The sequence below is a fragment of the Ciconia boyciana genome, chromosome 5 (assembly GCF_034638445.1).
Source record: "Ciconia boyciana chromosome 5, ASM3463844v1, whole genome shotgun sequence".
In the NCBI taxonomy this organism is placed as follows: Eukaryota; Metazoa; Chordata; class Aves; order Ciconiiformes; family Ciconiidae; genus Ciconia; species Ciconia boyciana.
In genome coordinates, this window is record NC_132938.1 from 58,080,224 (window position 1) to 58,097,361 (window position 17,138).

At 40.3% G+C, this 17,138-nt stretch overlaps 1 protein-coding gene across 3 annotated transcripts in view; it reads left to right on the top strand.

Moving 5' to 3' along the window:
- The window catches only part of NPNT (nephronectin), a 54,237-nt gene that overhangs the window by 32,635 nt on the left and 4,464 nt on the right, over nt 1-17,138 (top strand). For 2 of the 3 annotated variants that reach the window (XM_072863075.1, XM_072863076.1), the window contains 5 exons: nt 212-346; nt 1,587-1,709; nt 3,502-3,987; nt 13,628-13,723; nt 14,114-14,212. In XM_072863075.1, the coding sequence (XP_072719176.1) occupies nt 212-346; nt 1,587-1,709; nt 3,502-3,987; nt 13,628-13,723; nt 14,114-14,212 (939 nt within the window). The remainder of the gene's footprint in view (nt 1-211; nt 347-1,586; nt 1,710-3,501; nt 3,988-13,627; nt 13,724-14,113; nt 14,213-17,138) is intronic. The other variant, XM_072863077.1, reaches the window with a different exon arrangement.

Below are 17,138 nucleotides of genomic sequence, written 5' to 3' on the forward strand. Positions count from 1 at the left end.
GGGTGTGTGACCAAGAGCTGAACTGAGATGGCACAGCCAGAAGAAGTGCTCAGTTGTTACTGCTGGCTGGCCAGCTTGTAGCCAGAAGGACCTTATGAAAAATACTTTGGCTATTCTTCATTTTCTCATTATGTGAAACCAGTTTAATTTAGATAGTATAGATTGTATTTTAACTGCTATTCAGAATAATACAGTTTCTTTGTTTCCACAGATATTGATGAATGTGCCACTGGGAGAGTTATCTGTCCACGATTTAGGCACTGCATCAATACTTTTGGAAGCTACATTTGCAGGTGTCATAAAGGCTTTGATCTAATGTACATCGGAGGCAAATACCAATGCCACGGTAATAACAACTTCTTTCTTCTGTGCATGTAATAGAGCTGCATATTCTAAACTGAAATTAACAGTTTAAAGAGAAATGTTTGCTTATTATGGCTGAAATGTTGAAGCAGGTTGTTTTAGGTTGCACTGCATCTGTATTTTACGAAAGAGTGGATTATAGAAATAGACTGTGAAAAAGAAAGCATATATTTGGCCCCCATTCTTGTAACTGGTTCCCCTGTGGAAGCTAGTGGGAGAGCAGAGCTGATGACCCCAGGAATTTCTTTCCAAAGCCTTTGTCCCCACAGGTTTCACTGTGTGCAGGCAGTTGTAGGTTTGGAGCAACGTATGAGCTTGGGCTATGTCTGAGCTGTAATGCAGGTGTGCTCTGTAGCATGCCCCAAGATCCAAGATAAGAAAATGTGGCTAGAGCACAACACAGCTCCTTCCAACCCAGGCTGCCCAACTTTCCTTCCCCTGAAGACAGGTGGAGAAAAGGCAGGGGTTTGGAAATAACCTGTCTTTGTCTGGACATGAGACTGGAATGCAGCTGGCATATGCCCTTCAACAAACATGTTCCCAGGTCCCACTGTCTTAGTTTTCCAGGGTTATGGTTATGATCCATATGGTTCCAACTGGTTATGATCCTTTTCCTGAAAAAAGGATCATGTGGAGATAATGAGGCATTGCTTGACATTTGTTTAAGTATATTTTTTGGAGAGAAATCTCTATGCAGAGCACTGGAATTTGGAGATTTTTGCTTGCATCCCTAAAAACAAACATGGAAATGCCATATAAGATGTTTGAAGCAGTTTCTACTTGATGTAGAAACATCTATAGAGGTGTATAATAGAGGAAGCATTTTATGAAAAAACAGTTTAATACCTGTGTGATTAAGAACATGCATATTCCTACACTCAGTTTTTCTTTTCTTATCATGTCACCTTTAAGAAGTGGTTATTAAAATTGTGATCTTCGTGATCTCAACTGCAGTCTACCCACGGCACATCATTGAAGCTGATGCTAAGGTATAAGCTGAGCAATACCAGAGTTGCATAATAGTCCCTTTTACCCTGATGTTTGTATCACCTCATTGATTTGTGACTGTCTATCTTCCTTTTCCCAAATTCAGTTTTATTAAAGTTTTCAAAATTAATAATATTTTCCTAATGGCCATACTACTGTTTGTGTTTTTGCAGGGATAAGCAAAAAGTCAAGTTTCTTTGATGTAAATGATTTTTTAATGTAACTTTCTGTTGCAGATATAGATGAATGTTCCCTTGGCCACCATCAGTGTGGTAGTTTTTCACGATGTTACAACACACCAGGATCCTACAAATGCAAGTGTAAAGAAGGGTACAGAGACAATGGAACAAACTGCATACGTATGTAATGCTCCTTTTTAAAAAAGGAATTCTGAAAGTAAATGTGTCCCATGTTGTAAATTTTGAGATACAGCACTATCAGGCTCAGTTTCTCTTAACTATTTTTAATATTTAATGAGAGGCCAGGGAATGTAGTCAGAGTTTTCTGAGTCTTAGCATGCCTTGGTAAAAATACCTTTCCCTGGGACATTTTCATAATTAGAAAGAAATTCACCTCTCCCTATTCGCAGCTTCATTCTAGAGATTGCTTCAGGATGAGAACAACTGAGTAAGCTGGGTAGGTCTGGTCAAACAGTACCTATTACTCATACCCCGTTATTATGTACACTCTGCCACTGGCCCATTTCAGCAACTCGCCCCATCCACTCCGTGCTGCTCCCCAGGTGTGAGCAGAGCCGAGAGGGAGGATTTCTCTGGAAGTATTCCCTGTTGGAGAATTCCCTTCCTCACTTCTGTCTTGGGAAAAGCAGCCACCCCCCCTTGGTACAGAACAGGCCATTGGAGCTCTCCCACATTTGACATCCCTCAGGACTGTGGAGCTCTATGACATCTGCTGAATCTTTTCGAGGACCCTGTGTTCATATGTGGATTCTGGTCTTTGGTGACTCGCTGATCTCTTTAAAGAGCAGTACCATTGCAGACTTGTTTCCTTTGGCTGTAGCTGTCACGGTAATGTGATCTGGCTAAGGTGATCTTTCACAACCTGAGTCCTTGCAATTATATGTGGACAATTATATGTGTGTTACTGGGACATAGCCCTAAGGTGTATTTTATATTTTAATATACCATAATGTAAAAACCGCAGGGTATTCAAAAGAATAGTAATAAACAGGCGGCCAGAGAGAAAACCTTTTTACCTGCTGTCATCAAACAATTCATTGTTTAACAAACAGTAGTACTTCATTTTAACTGTGTGTTATACTTGAAACACTTGTACACAAAATATGTGACTAGAGTTCTTATTGAGGCTTTTAAGATCTCCAGTGAGATATAAAAGGCTTATTAACAAATAGAAAATTATAAATAACTAAACAGATGTTCTTGCATTTCATGTCTGCAGAAACTCCCCTTGTGAAACCAAGTTAAAATTTGTTGTCCTTTCTTTATGAAATATTGGGGGAGATGGTACTGTATGCGCTGTCACTGTGGTGTAGGTGGTGCTCAGTTCACCTTCTCCTTTTTGTGGAGGCTGAAAAAACACCACTTAGTTTCCTGGTGATTAATAAAGGTAAAGATCTAAATGAAGGCTATTGGCTTAGGTTCAATCTCTGTAAAATGATTAATGCTTATTGACAAGGAGAAAAGTTTAGAAGAAGCAGAGAGGTCTGAAAGATAACTTTCTTAAGCCAAAGTTAGCTGCCCATCCATGACCAAAATGATTGTCACATTGGAGTCTTACTAAACTCACCTCTGCTCCCGGGTACAAACTTGTCCAGTTTAGAGGGCTGCTTAACACACGTCTTCCGGTCCATGCTTTTTCACTAACAGTGTTTTTGGGTAAGTTTTACCACCTCTGAAAGAGAGTTGATGCTTGGGAGGAGGTGGGGATGGAAGTCTGTTGGCCTTCAGTCATTCTAAATCATCTCTTAAACTGCTGTAATGAGAAATACTATCTAAAGGGAAGTGATAATTCAGCAGTGCTTATGCTAAAGTATGTTTCTAATTAGTGGAAACGTTCAGAAGAAGAGAAGTGCTTTCAGCAAAGACTCTCCGTGTCATAATGAAATATATTCAGTTTCTGGAGCGAGAGACTCAGATGTCCATTGTGGTCCCATTTTGATTCTCTTTGCAGTTATTCCTAATGTTATGATTGAACCACCTGGTCCATATCATATATTCAAGGGCAACAGCACGCTCCCTAAGGGAGGTAGTGGTATAACCAATAGGATTCCTGATGTTGGAGGCACAAGGCAACCCCTCAGACCACCGTATGTACCTGCTATTGTTACAGAAAGGCCGGTGACCAGGCCAACAACTCGACCTACACCTGGGCCAACAACTCGTCCTACACCCAGGCCAACAACACGACTGACACCAAAGCCAACCACTAGGTATGTGCCAGTGACAACAAGGCCAGTAACGAAGCCAGTGACGAAGCCTCCACCTCCAACACCACCTCAGCCTACAACGTTAAGATCTACACTACCACCACAAAGAGCTCCTCCGATAACAACTGAAGAGCCTTCATATGTTCCCATTGAAACTACATCTTCCCAAGGAATTACAGATGACAACAGGATCCAGATAGATCCTCAGAAACCCCGAGGAGATGTGTTCAGTAAGTAATTTTACATATCCTTTCACTTATCAGAATTGTAGATGCAGTGAGGTGAAACCATGCACTGTACTGTTTGGGTTTTTTGGAACACTTTATCAGTGAGAACAAAGACATTAAACTGAAAGTGTTCATATGGTAAAGCTGCACAAATAATTGATTTTATAACCTAACAAAAATGTGGGGAGGAAGTTCTGGGTCAATTCAACTGAAAATTTCCGTTTTTCTTCCTGAAACTATTTGTGAGTATATCGTCCTGTATAAGTGCATAACCTAATTATGCTTTCAGACGAAAGTTTTGCAGAACAAAAGACATTTTATTGAAAAATTGAAATGCAACGTAACTCATAAATAGTTAATGGATTTAAATTCAGGGACTTGAGAGTCACTCTTAGACAGCATATTTCCTTAGCTTTAAGAATGGTAAGAAATAGGACCATGTCTGATTACCTAAAGACTCTGTTATATCACCTTATTGTATGAATTCAAATAGTCTTGGATGTTTATGACTAAGCAATGGCAAAATTGCATAAAAATAACATAGAGGCTAATTTTATGGACTGCATCTATGAAAATGGATACATGAAAAGCTGAAGATAGTGAAGATTCTCATAGCATGAACACATGCCATTTTAAGAGCTGCTCTGAAAGCTACAGCACCATTTCTACACCAGCTTTAGTGCATACCACAGAAGACATTACTGGTACATGCAGAGTTACACATATCTGCCAAGAAATACTCAACATCCGATTTCATCTTTAGTTCTGCTGCTAATTTTAGAGACGGGGAGGGTGTGCTGGATCAGCTCTTCTCCTTCAGCTTGATGTACAATAAAGCTGCTGAAGCAATGTAGTAGGAGGAAAAGTTTGTCTGTCTCAGAGCAGGTGTACAAGCAACGTGGGAGTTTTTTCCGGTTGCTTTGGCATCTGCGTGGTAACTTCTTGGGCTGTGTTCTCTTAGGTCATTACACAGTGAAACATTTTGTTCCTTGTAAAAAACGGTTTGTTTTCCCTGTTGACATTTTATCTGTTGTAGACAGTTTGATAAATTTAAAATGGAGATAAAAGCTGACTTAGAATTTGGGAAGATAAATCCTGGTACTACTCAGAGGAGTGTGCTTTTGGCTTTTTCAAGGTTATTTCTTAAACAATCTATGTTCAGTTGAAATATAAAAACATTTTAATGTAAAATTCTAAAAAGAAATACAGTAAAGACTCCCAAAACTTAATATAATGGGAACCAATAGTTAAAAATACAGAATTCTGTGGAAATTATTCTATACTCTAACATTGCGCTTCCCAGGCTGTTTCGTGTTGCGAGTGTTCTCTGGAATTCTAAAGCAGAGAGATAGTTTTCAGCTATTTTCATGAAGTCATAACAATCATCTGTATAAAGCTTATTATTTACAATTAGTCTTCTGTATTGTCCCCAGAGGCTTGATTTTGAAGCTAGTGCTTTCAATACGTATGCTTCAGATATAGGGGGTTGGAAAGTAGGAAAGTGAAAGTGTTTAAGTTTGTTTTCTGACTGTGAGCTTACATTATGGTACATACAGCAAACACAGGAAGAGTTGATCTCTGCTAAGTGTTTATCAACTATTTAGGTCAGCTGCCACCCTTTGAGGTTTGTGATATACATACATAGCTCCAAAGGCTTCAGCGCACAATACAGCAGGATTCCTACAGGTCAAGCACCAGCAACTGTTACTGGCTTCCATAGGTAATACAGGGACAGATAGCTCCTCAGATCAAGTCAATAGATATGTGTCTTTAATCTCATATTATTTCTTCTTTTATCCCCTGCTAAAGATATACTTGATATACATATGTGTGTGACATAACTGTGTGACTGAAGGCAGACACTCCGCCTGTGCTGTAGATGGTAGGAATTTGCGTGGTGCTAGTAGTGTAATCCTTAAGGAAGCTGGTATCTTCTCTTTTCTTTCTGTCTTTCATTACTACTTTGAAAGGATCATCTAGGTAGTGGTCACTGGTGTCCCCTCCCACCTTCTCTCTGTCCAGAGGCATTTATTTAGTGAGTGCACAAAAGCATTTGTTTAGGATTTGAAAACTACAGTCAGGTGCAAAACAGTTCTGTTCCAGAAGAATGTGCTACCTTGTCAAGGAAAGCATTGCTTGTAGAGTAAGGTGTTACTTTACCTATTGAATCCTGTTACTGTAGGAGTTTGTGGGGAAGGGGAGAAGTTACATTTCCTCATGCGGGACATCTAGAAGAGCAGGTAGAAAAGTTATAGCCACATACATTACTACAATGGGATGTGCAGGGCATGACACAGCTTGTTCTCACCTGCTCTGAGACCTGCATTTGTGAGGATAACACAGAGATACTCAATCATTCCCAAATGTCATCACACCAGGGGTTCAGCAACATGGGAGCGTTACTGCCAGGCGCTGGGTTCCTGGGCATGAGCTGAGCTGCAGAACTGGCTGCGTGCGTGCTCTTGGCTAGTGGCAAATGCAAGATAAAGTGCATTAGCTCAAATGCTTTCAAGTTAGCTTACAGATGGCATTTGCCGGGTAGGTTAAGCTTCAGGTTCCTGCTGGCGTGCTGCAGGCCAGCCCTGCCCCTGCTCCAGGCCCGTGGGAGAGCAGTGCCTGACTCTGTCAGGCTGCAGCTGCTCTGTGTGAGGCACCGCAGGCTCAGGACAGCAGCGCTTTCACCAAGCGTAAGCCAGCGCCTCTCAAAAAGCATTCCTCACAGCCAAACACAGCGTTAACAACCACGATGTTAATATAATACAGAATTTTAAACTGAAATAACTAGTAACATTTAGCTAACCTCTGACGTGCTTCTCATCTGCCATGTGGATGTGCCAACCCCCCCCCCAAAAAAAAAAAAAAAATTGTGGGTTTTTCACTTGCCTCTGTATTTCCTCAGGGAAGGGGCTTTTTCAGCTAATTCCTTCAGCTTCTTTAAAACTGCTGCTGTTTTAATCTCACCTACATCAGACATCTTTGCAGTATTCCTGGGTTGTGGATATGAGCTAGTTTTGTTTGGCTTATGCTGAGCCTCTTTAGCTCCACTTCCCCACATCATCTGCTTCTCCAGTTGAGGCAGCAAAGCAGCTCAAAAATGAATTTGCACTGTGGTCCCCATATGCCTGCCTGAAAAGAGAAGAGAAAGCCTCGCTCTTGCCTTCTTTATTTGTTTCCCATGGGAGAATGCAGGCAGCAATTCAGACATAACACTCATTGTCTTGGAAAACAGAGGAGGAGATTGATGTTAGCTCCACTCAGATCATGAAGGAGGACTTAACTTCAGTTTTGTAAAGTCTTCAGAAGCGTTACGGTGTCTTCTTAGATGGCTGCTTCCTTGTGTGTTGCCAAGGGCTGTTGTATCCCAAAGAGTCATAAAAGGTAGTGTTTTATTACACAAGGATGGACAAAACCCGGCACAGACAGCACTGTAGCCACCAGCCACTGGCAATTCTGATCTTCCAGCCCTTAGCAGATGCTGAAGACCTCAATATTTAAAGTTGTGTATTTAAACTAGGTTATCTTGTGATGCATGGACTTTTTCCTTCCTTTTTTCCCCCCTCAGGCTCTGAAGCCTTAGCCAGATGTAGACAAAGCAGCATGACAGTAAATGCTGCTTTGCCTAGCCATCTGAATAGGTGGTGCTTCTGTTAGGCAATCCATGGCAAAGGCGTAGGTGGTGCGCTGAGTGCTGATAGATGTCCTAGTGCGCTAGGCCAAATCATGCGAACGTACTGATGGTCTAGGATTGGTCCACATCAGGAGAGGAAACATGCCTGGGCAAGCGTACCTGTTTTCTGCAAGCATCTCTCAAACTTTAGTTTTTCATTACTTAACCTTTTCCTGAGCTTACCCTTGGTGACTTGGTGCTCCCTATTTTCTCCCTTCGTATTATTTGACCTGCCGTTCCACACGCTGAGTAGACTTGTCCTAAGCTTTCACTTCAGAACACTCTTGAATGTGCTGCTCAGCTTGAAAGCAGCTGAGGACTGGTGAAATTGGTCTGTTCAGTGGTGACAGAGCACAAATGATAATAATGCTGATAATGTTATTTAAATACCTTTGCAATTTTTGAAAGGTATTGGGTTGTTGCATTTCTTTAGATGCTTTACCCCTTTTCTAAAAATGCCTGCAGTGACTTTGGGGAGCTGCTTTTTCAGACAACAAAAAAATGAGTATTTTTAAAAATGGAATTCCTACACTTGGCCTTTGAACCACTTAGTCAGATGCAGACAGTGGAATCTGGCACCAAGGATAATCTTCTCCTGATATGGATATGGGGGGAATGGCAATGAGGGAGGAATGCAGCAATGGCTTAATATTTAACTATTTCAGGACTGATACAAACTACAGTGAAGTAGAGAGGAATCTTTTCTGGTTACTCAGATGGATAAAGCCTCAAATAGAACTTCTCAGTAAGACTATGAATTTCTGCTACCATTGGGATCTGGGTGATAAGCATTAAAAGCATAAACTTAAAGACAAAGCATAATACTAAATATCAGCAGAGCAAGAACAAAACCTCTTATCTGTATTAAAAGATAGTTCAGCAATTTTCCTTCTTAGCCGTTAGTGGAGCTGAAAAGATAGGAAATAGGAGACTTTTCTCATAACAGCTATTAAAAAAAATTAAAGATTGGATTAAAACTTGATTCTTTCTGCTCCTCCTTTCAATGTCTGAAAAGTCCTTAGTGCAGTCAATGCAGTTATGTGATCCTTGAAGCTGTTGAAAAAAGGGAAATTCTAAAAGCAAAGAATGTGGGTTTTGTTATTCCTTGATATCATTAGAGTAGCATCATTTTACAATAGCATTTCATTTGTCTTCACTGTTCTGGGACCTATTAAAATGTATTTGTCTTAATATTTAAGTATTTAATATGGGCACTTTGTTCCTGTTTGTACTCTGGAGGTAAATTGTAAGATCTAGGAGTCTTACAAATCATACCCTCCATCAATCTTCCAGCTAGTTTTATCCCCAGATCTGATCTGCAAGCTTCTGTAGACTACTTATTGTAGCTGTGTTTCCCTGAAACTCAGTTGTCACTCTGCACCTCCTGAATAGCTGCTCATAGAAAAGCAGGCAGGTTACTTTTCAGAAATTCTTCTGGGAAGATATATAATAAGGTGTTTGATTTAGGTCAAAGTTAATGAGCCTTGTAACTGCGTGAGAAATGCAAGATTGGAATTTAGAGTGGTCACACGCTAACACCATCTCTCCCCTGTTATGCAAATGGTACTGTAAAGGGTGGGACAGTCCATGAAAGCCCTTCCTGAAATAATTCTCGCTGCAGAATTTGAATTTGCAGAGTTTTAGGCAACATATCCTGAACACTGCAGGTATCCAGATAAAAGGGTGAAGAGTACCTCTCTGTTGCCCCTTCTTTTTAGCCCAGCATATATCAAAGTCTTCCCTGGAGGAAGACAGGACATATTCTTGTTTACGAAGTCTGACTGACCTCTGGACTACCCTTCCTTTTAGCTATTTTCCACTAGTTCTGCATGAGATCTCATCAGTTGTGGGGTTTTTTTGGAAGTGGAATGCAACAACTTTCAATCATAACTATTCAGTCAAAAAGTCTTTGTTCTTTCTTGTTGTTGTTGTTAACAAATGGGAAGCTTGGTCATGATTATTGTGTGGAATGGAATTGCATGAGACCGCAGTGTTTGTTGTAAGGCAGAACACCGCATTATTAACAGTAATAACAATTATTAATAACATGAAGCTGCACTCCGTGTTTTGTTTTGGTTTTATAACACCAAAACAGTGATTATTCTGTAATTACAAATAACCCAACATATGTACGCACCATCTCTTATACTCCCAAACTCAGCAATTAGCAAGTAAATGAAAAAAACTCCTACTGTTTTCCCAAAGGATTAAAAAGATGAAAAGAAATGAGTCTTATGCAGTTATTAAATGTTCCCCCCCCTCATGTTCATGCATTGATGAAGAACTTAGCTCATGAACTTTGAGAATATGGTACTGTTGATGTATTGGCTCACTCGGAGCTTATAAAATTCTCCAAGAAAAAGAAGACAAGTTTATATTTAACAAGCTTTATCGAACCATTGAAGTTAAGTGAAAAGCACACTGATACGCTATATAAAGTACACAGAAAGGGCTTGGAAAGCTTGCAGAAAATAATTGTGCCAAATACTTTCTCCCACGATTGCCACTCAACATATTAGTCGTTGTAGCAAAAAGAAGTGTACACATGGATCACATTTAGAGTCCTGCATCTCTTGTTTCGTATCGAGTGCACATTCCTCTAATTAGGTCTGAGCACTGTGACTGGTTTAAAGCTCTGCAACACGTTCTTCTGGAAGTTCATAGCAACAGTGTTTAGGGAGAACTGTAGAGAAAAGTTTTGAAGAAATATTTTACTGTAGAGCTTTAATTATAGGCAGATACATCAACTTTAATTTGAAGAAAGCTTGTATGTGTGTACAGATGTAACTCAGATTTGTATAAAATAACCATGCATTAGAAATGGTATTTTAGTAAGTAAACTGAAATAGTTTGGAAAATAAATTCCTAATATTTCCTGTGGTATTTTCCACAAACAAGAGCTATGGGGGACTAGGAAGGGGATCCACAGGCCAAGCACATACCTTGAGACTGTGACGCCCGAGTATCCTACAAATCCTAGAGCACGGCACTCGGTTTCCTCAATGCTCTCTGCCACAGCATTCGTTCAGAGCCCTATAACTACCTGTCTGCGAGTCTGTGGTCTGAGCCTTTGGTCCCTAAGAAAAACTTAATTTAAGGCGCAGGGGAAGAACAGGAAGATATGGAGGTGCAGAGTGTTAGGTTCAGTGTTAACCTAGATGAGAAGAGGATGTGGGCGTCCCGTTGCTGGTGGGTGCCTGGGGGCCGAGGGTGATGGCACTGTGAGGTTCCTTGCAGGCTGGAGCCCTGCAGCTCAGGGAGAGGGCAGCTTGCCTTTCTGTCTGCTCCCATGGGCTGCTGGCCTTTTTCCATCCCTGTGCCGTCTGGATGTGGCAGATGTAAAGACACTTCAAGAAAAGGCTGCGTGTCCATTCCAGACTAGCAGCTACAGTACATATGTACACTGCGCTGGGCAGTTTTGAAGTGAATTGCCGGCTTGGTCTTCATAGCATAACAAACACTATCTTTTTTCCTTAGCGCAGTCCAAGAAGAGGAAAGGCAAGGTGATAGTCCCTGGGGGTGCAGCATAGATGTGTCTCATGCGTGGGGACTGCTGCGTTCCACGGGGAGCAGCAGCCTGCAGCGTGGTTGTAACACAAGGCGAAACTCCCCTGTGAGGGCTTATCTAAGGTGAAATTGCAGTCAGAGCACTGTCCTGCCAGAAATGACAGTAACTTACAGGATACTGTTCATTTAGCAGCCTTTGTAAGTAAATCCTCCTGCAAAATTTGCTGTCCCAGGTGGCTGGCCACAATAAGCCCAAGAAATTGAATTACCATTTTTTAACATCCCTGAGCAAACCCACTGCAGCTGAATTTAAACGGTGCCGATAGCTGCTGTGCGTACCCCAGTGGCGGTGGTCTAGGCACACATAGACAGTTCACACACATATCTACTCCATAAGCTACTGCTCATGGTTGTCCATGCCTGTCATGGAGTTAGAGCAGTGTAAGAGTGTGTATGCTGTTACACGTCGGAACAGCTTATATCGCCGTCAGCACCTCTGTGCAGGTGTGACTACCGCGGTATGATGTGCTTGTTCAACTGCCCTGCCTACGTACGCATTAGATAGAGCTCTTAGGAAAGACAGCAGTATGCTGCTGGGAAGGATTAAGGGTGAACAATGGTTTTAGAGCATTCCTGTTTCCATTTTTTCCTGTCTGAGGTAAACAGATTTTTTTCTTTACGTAATTGAATACAGTAGTTGTCCATAAATGTACTGCGGGGTGATTATTGGCCTAGGTGGTGTGGACTGTGCACATTTGTAAGGTTTCTTTCATGCTAAATCTCAAAATTTTAATCATGTAAGCAAAAAAACAGATTAAACAAAGCAGCAAAAATATTATTACAAACAATGTATCCTTAAAAATTAGCAGGCCTTTACTACCCAAGAGAACCTAAAGTCCTTGAGGCTGTTTGAGCATTAATATCCTAGACTGCAAATAGACATAATCCAAAGTGTACAAAGGATTAAAAAAAAAAAAAAGAAAACAAAGTAGATGTAATGATTCAAAAAATGACTATAATATTAAGGAGTTAATCAGTGTCCTACAGACTTCAATCTTTTTATTTATTTATTTTTATTATACAAAATTTCCATCCAACATCTGTAGCCTGTAATATTACTTTTAAAATACATTAGCATTTGGTTGACCTTTTATCAGGCTGCTTATTTTGCCCTAATTCCAAAAAGCAGGAAGCTACTTTATTCTTGTTTTTCGTTTTCCTGTCTTCTGGCTTTAGAGGAGCTCTTGCAGCAGTGCTCTTTACATGTTGTCCTAGTGCAAAAGAAGTTCCTTCTTACCTTTGATTTGATTTCCTGAAAACAACAGTCCTTTATTTCAGTTTAGAATTGTAAATCATCTCAATTCTTCTTGTTCTCACTTGCCTAAGAAGCCTACAGAGACATTAAGATACTTATTTTAGCACTGCAAATGGAAAACCTGTCAAGTTTTTAATACATAAGGCCCTTACAAATACTGAAGGTGTCAGAGGTGTCTGTAACATCTAAGGACATGTCTGAAACACATTACCACTGTTGTTATGTGCTAGACCTGCCTCTGAAAGAGGAATTTGCAAGACAGCTCTATCCAGTGCAATCTGTTTCTCTCTAGTTGACAGCTGTCCATCAGGCATGACATTGGTGTGTTATTTCTGGAGACTTACACAGACTAGCACAGTGTCTTCAGAAGTAAGTGGAAGTCTTTGTAGCCACCTGACTTTGGCAGCCATTGTTCCCTCAAAGACCTCTTAAATTTCAGGTTGTCCTGGCTGCTGAATGTCTAATAACCTCTGGGCCCGTTAATCACCAAGAGTGTTCCTTCTCCTTGCAGCTGAGAGCAGCAGCTGAAGGACAGACTTTGTTGGAAAGCAAAAAGCATAATTACAGTTGAACTCCACCTTCCGCTAGAGCTCCGGCTTCTCAACTCTCGGTACAATCCTGATAATTGTTTAGGGAGCTCTAATCCTTTGCAGATAGATGGATACACCTTCAGCTGTGTTTCAAAGGTTAGGTGCGTGTGGGGCCTCTCCAGGTACCACTGCCTCCTGTTGAGATTCTCCTGTAGACATCTGTGGAAGGTGAGTGGATCGGAAAGTTTGAGCAAGGGCTTTAATGTGGCTTTATTTTATCGAGAAACCTCTATCTTTAAAAGTGCATTTGGAGGGGAATAGTGTACTTCAAGGTCAAAGCGCTTTTTCTTTTTTTTTCCTGGTTAAAAAGGAGCTTTCATCTGAAGAGCCATTAGCAGATTTGGAATCATCTTTTACAGTGCTCAGATAAATGTTACAACATAAATCATAAATCACATAGGCATAAAGTTTATGAATCTTCATGTCAAATATAATTAAATATCTTGAATTCTCCAAGAAAAGCACAATGCCCAGAGCTGCTCTGCTGTTTTTTATTACAGATAAGGAAGTAGGTCACTAACTACCTTTATCTCATTCATTTCTGAAAAACTACTTTTCTCACAGTTCCACGCCAGCCTGGAGTGAGCAATAATCTGTTTGAAATACTTGAAATCGAAAGAGGGATTACCGCTGATGAATTTGAAGCAAATGATGACCCAGGTAAAGATCACGTCTCCTGTTCAGGGTTTAGGATTTTTTGAGATTTCTTGGGTTGTTATACATTTTTACAGGGCTCCTACATCTTATGCCCCTTGTTTAAACTATGCTTTGTAAAAAGAAAAAAACCCACCACCTAAATGAACCTTTATAGTTTTACTTCCTAACAGATTTAGCACAAAAATAGTGTGAATTGTCAATAACAACACCAGCATCCTTTTTATTGTTTTAGTATTTTTGTATTGTAGATTCTTTTTCTAGTGCTCCTTCTGCTGCATTTAATTTTCATCTTTACTTGCTAGTGTCAGCCACAAGGGAAATAGCTGTTGTTTCCCAACCAAAAGAATCCAAATCACTTTTTTTGGTTTTGACTTCCTGCTCTGTGCTGCCTAGGCGTGCTGGTACACAGCTGTAATTTTGAGAGTGGACTTTGTGGATGGATGAAGGACAAAGATGATGACTTGCACTGGGAACCGGTGAGAGATGCATCAGGTAAGATACCTGTGTACGATCGCATCCTGTAGTTGAAGAACCACCCAGGCTTGAGGTTAATGACAGTTCTCGCATTATTATCTGTTCCCTTTAGTTTTGGGATATATTTCACACCCACATCCCTTCTGTGTATAAAAATCAAAACTGCGGATTCCCAACATGAAAGAGCAATTGAGAATTTGCACTTTTATCATAGCTGGTATCTTTACAATAGGAATGTCTCTGAAGGAGTAGTAAATGTATTCAGTAAAAGATTATCTGTCTTAAAAGAATCAGAAAGAACAAAAATGTGGACTAGAGAACAACTTTTATTTATGGTGAAACAAAGCTTATTTTTCAAACCACCACGCAAACATAATTATTTCTATATTGCTAGCAAAATTATAGAAAGTGCTGGAAATAGTTTTTGTTCTGCTGCCAAATATAATGTTCTAGTTTAACCTCTCAGTTTGATTTTACTCAATTCTACTCTAAGTTACAGCAACCTGTACATAGGAGAACTGTTAAGTAACTGGAAGGAAGACAAGTTAGGTGCTCATACGCAGAGACTTCTGAAAATGGGTATGTTTGGGATGGTAAAAAGTGCCCTTGCAACGACTATTACAGGGGAGTGTGCACCAGCCACTTGCAGGAGAGGAGAAGACTGGCATCGGCACTGGTGGTCAGCCAAAGCAGCAACCCCTCCCACTCGCACACCTCTGCCGGCGTAGTCCCAGCAGAACTGCACATCTCGGCTGCTGGAAGTTAGTTGTGTTTTGTCCCCTGTTGATTTTACTGTACGGCACTGAGAGGTTGGCTGTCCTTGCCTGCGCACCCTTCCCCCAGCGCCGGGGATTAGACACACATCTCTGGCTCCCTGTAATGATGGGATTACTTCATACCCAGAAGAGCAGCCTTTGAAGTGCACAATGCTTACATTATGTGAGGGGATGGCAGACTTCGGAAGGAAACGCGCTCTCAGGCGGTAAAATGTTATAGGTTAAGTTGAGGGAGGGTGAGGGCACCGAGAGCCGTTTTCCTCGTGCACCACCTCATCATAGATGTCTGTCCTTACACTGCCGTTGATGGGACAGTCATTTGCCACCACAGCGGGTGACCTGGCACCTTTTTCAGGCTGTTTAGCTGGCTAAGTGGAAGTGCTGTCTTCACTTACTGGGCCAGCCCCCTCCCCACCCACAGGCACGCTCTAGTATTTCGTATGCTCCTTACAACACTTAAAAAGTCTTACGAATGACTGAGACAGCAGAGCTCCTTCCTCCTGCAGATGAGAAAACAGGTAGCTGTCTCCTGCTTGCAGCCTGGCATTTTAAAAAAGATCACATATAATTCAAATATCTTTTTGAAACAATGTATTTAAAAATGCTTTGTTTCCGAGAGAGTCACTCAAAGCATATTCATTATCTGTACTCAAAAATTGTTAATACATATTAAGTTCCAGAACTATGATTTTTAACTGGCTTTTTTGTTTTTTAGACTTCTTTTTTTTTCTCTCCTGTGTTGCTTCCCAGCCAGGGACAATCTGAGCTTTTTGTTTCCTGTGTATGTTCTGCTGCTGTTGACATAACCTGTTAAAGCTAGTCCCTTGAAGTCACCCACCCACTCCCTCCTGTCTGGAATACCTTGTTGCAAGGATTTATTTTCACAGCTTGTTCCCGAGTGTTTGCTTTCACCTTTCAAAGTTTGCTATTTATTGGTTTATCAGAATCTGCATTTTGAAAGGTGCCATGCTGAAGCCTTATAAGCTTATCTTGCATGCAGAAAATGCTGATTTGAGGGGACCTTTTCCTGCAGGGGCTTGCCTACAGATACGTTGGCTTTGTGCTTACCTAAATCTGTTTCCTATTGATTGGATTCAGTCACTGTAACTATCTGAAACAGATGCAGTTAATGAGTCAAGTCAGTACTTTTATAGTGATATTGTTGTAGATACAACAAACAGGTGCAGTTATTTAAACTCTGTTATGCTTACTTTAGCAGTTAATAACCTTGATGAAAAAACAATGCATTAAAACAAACAAACAAAAAAACCCCACAACAAAATGCAAAAAACTTTAACAGATCCTTGGACAAATGGATCCCACTTGATCTGGGGCCCCAGACAGCAGCTTTGCTTTGTTAAATCTCATTGAGACCCAAGAACATAAAAACCTATGTAGAAGTAGTGAGTTGGAGACAAAGTCGGCTTTCCTTTTAAGTGTGTGACAAGCCCTCGTACATTGTCATTAAATCTTGCAGCTTTTGAGGGAAATCACTGTGGCTTTGAAAAAGAAGCTTTCAAAAAATAAAGCTCTGGTTGAGTAGTAGTAGGGTGACAATTTAAATTAAAAATATTTTTCTATTCTAGAATTAAGTAAAGACTATGTATGTCAACAATATTACAGACTCCCAATATTTCTACATCATTGGTTTCAACTAAGGAGCCTAAATGCCACCTTTACGTTAAGTTCATTAAACTTGGATTTTTTTGATTAAAAAAAATTAAAAAATCTGATCTCATTTAAAAAAAGATTCTTAGGTTCAGAGTAAGATAAGAATTTTTTTTTATTTTTATTTTTTAAAGGTGAACCCTCCTCCCTTTGGTAATTTCAAATTCTAAAGTTATCATCCACCTTGCAAAAGTTTTAATGAAAAGTACAAAGAAAAAGTAGGGGTGTGGGTTTTCTCCACGATGTGAAGTCTCTTTTTATTTTTTTTTTTTTAGGTTTAATGGATGTTGCCATACCTGAGATCCTCTACTTTTCATGTTCTAGGTGTTTTTATGAAGGCACCTTCATACATGATCAGAGATAATAATGGGGTTTTGAATTAAGTATGTACGTTCACTGGCAACTTACTACTGTTAGAGAAGACTTCAGGGAGCGTATCAAGTTAACAGCCATTTGGAAATCATTACTGTTTCTACCTTTCTGTATCTAACCCAGATTAA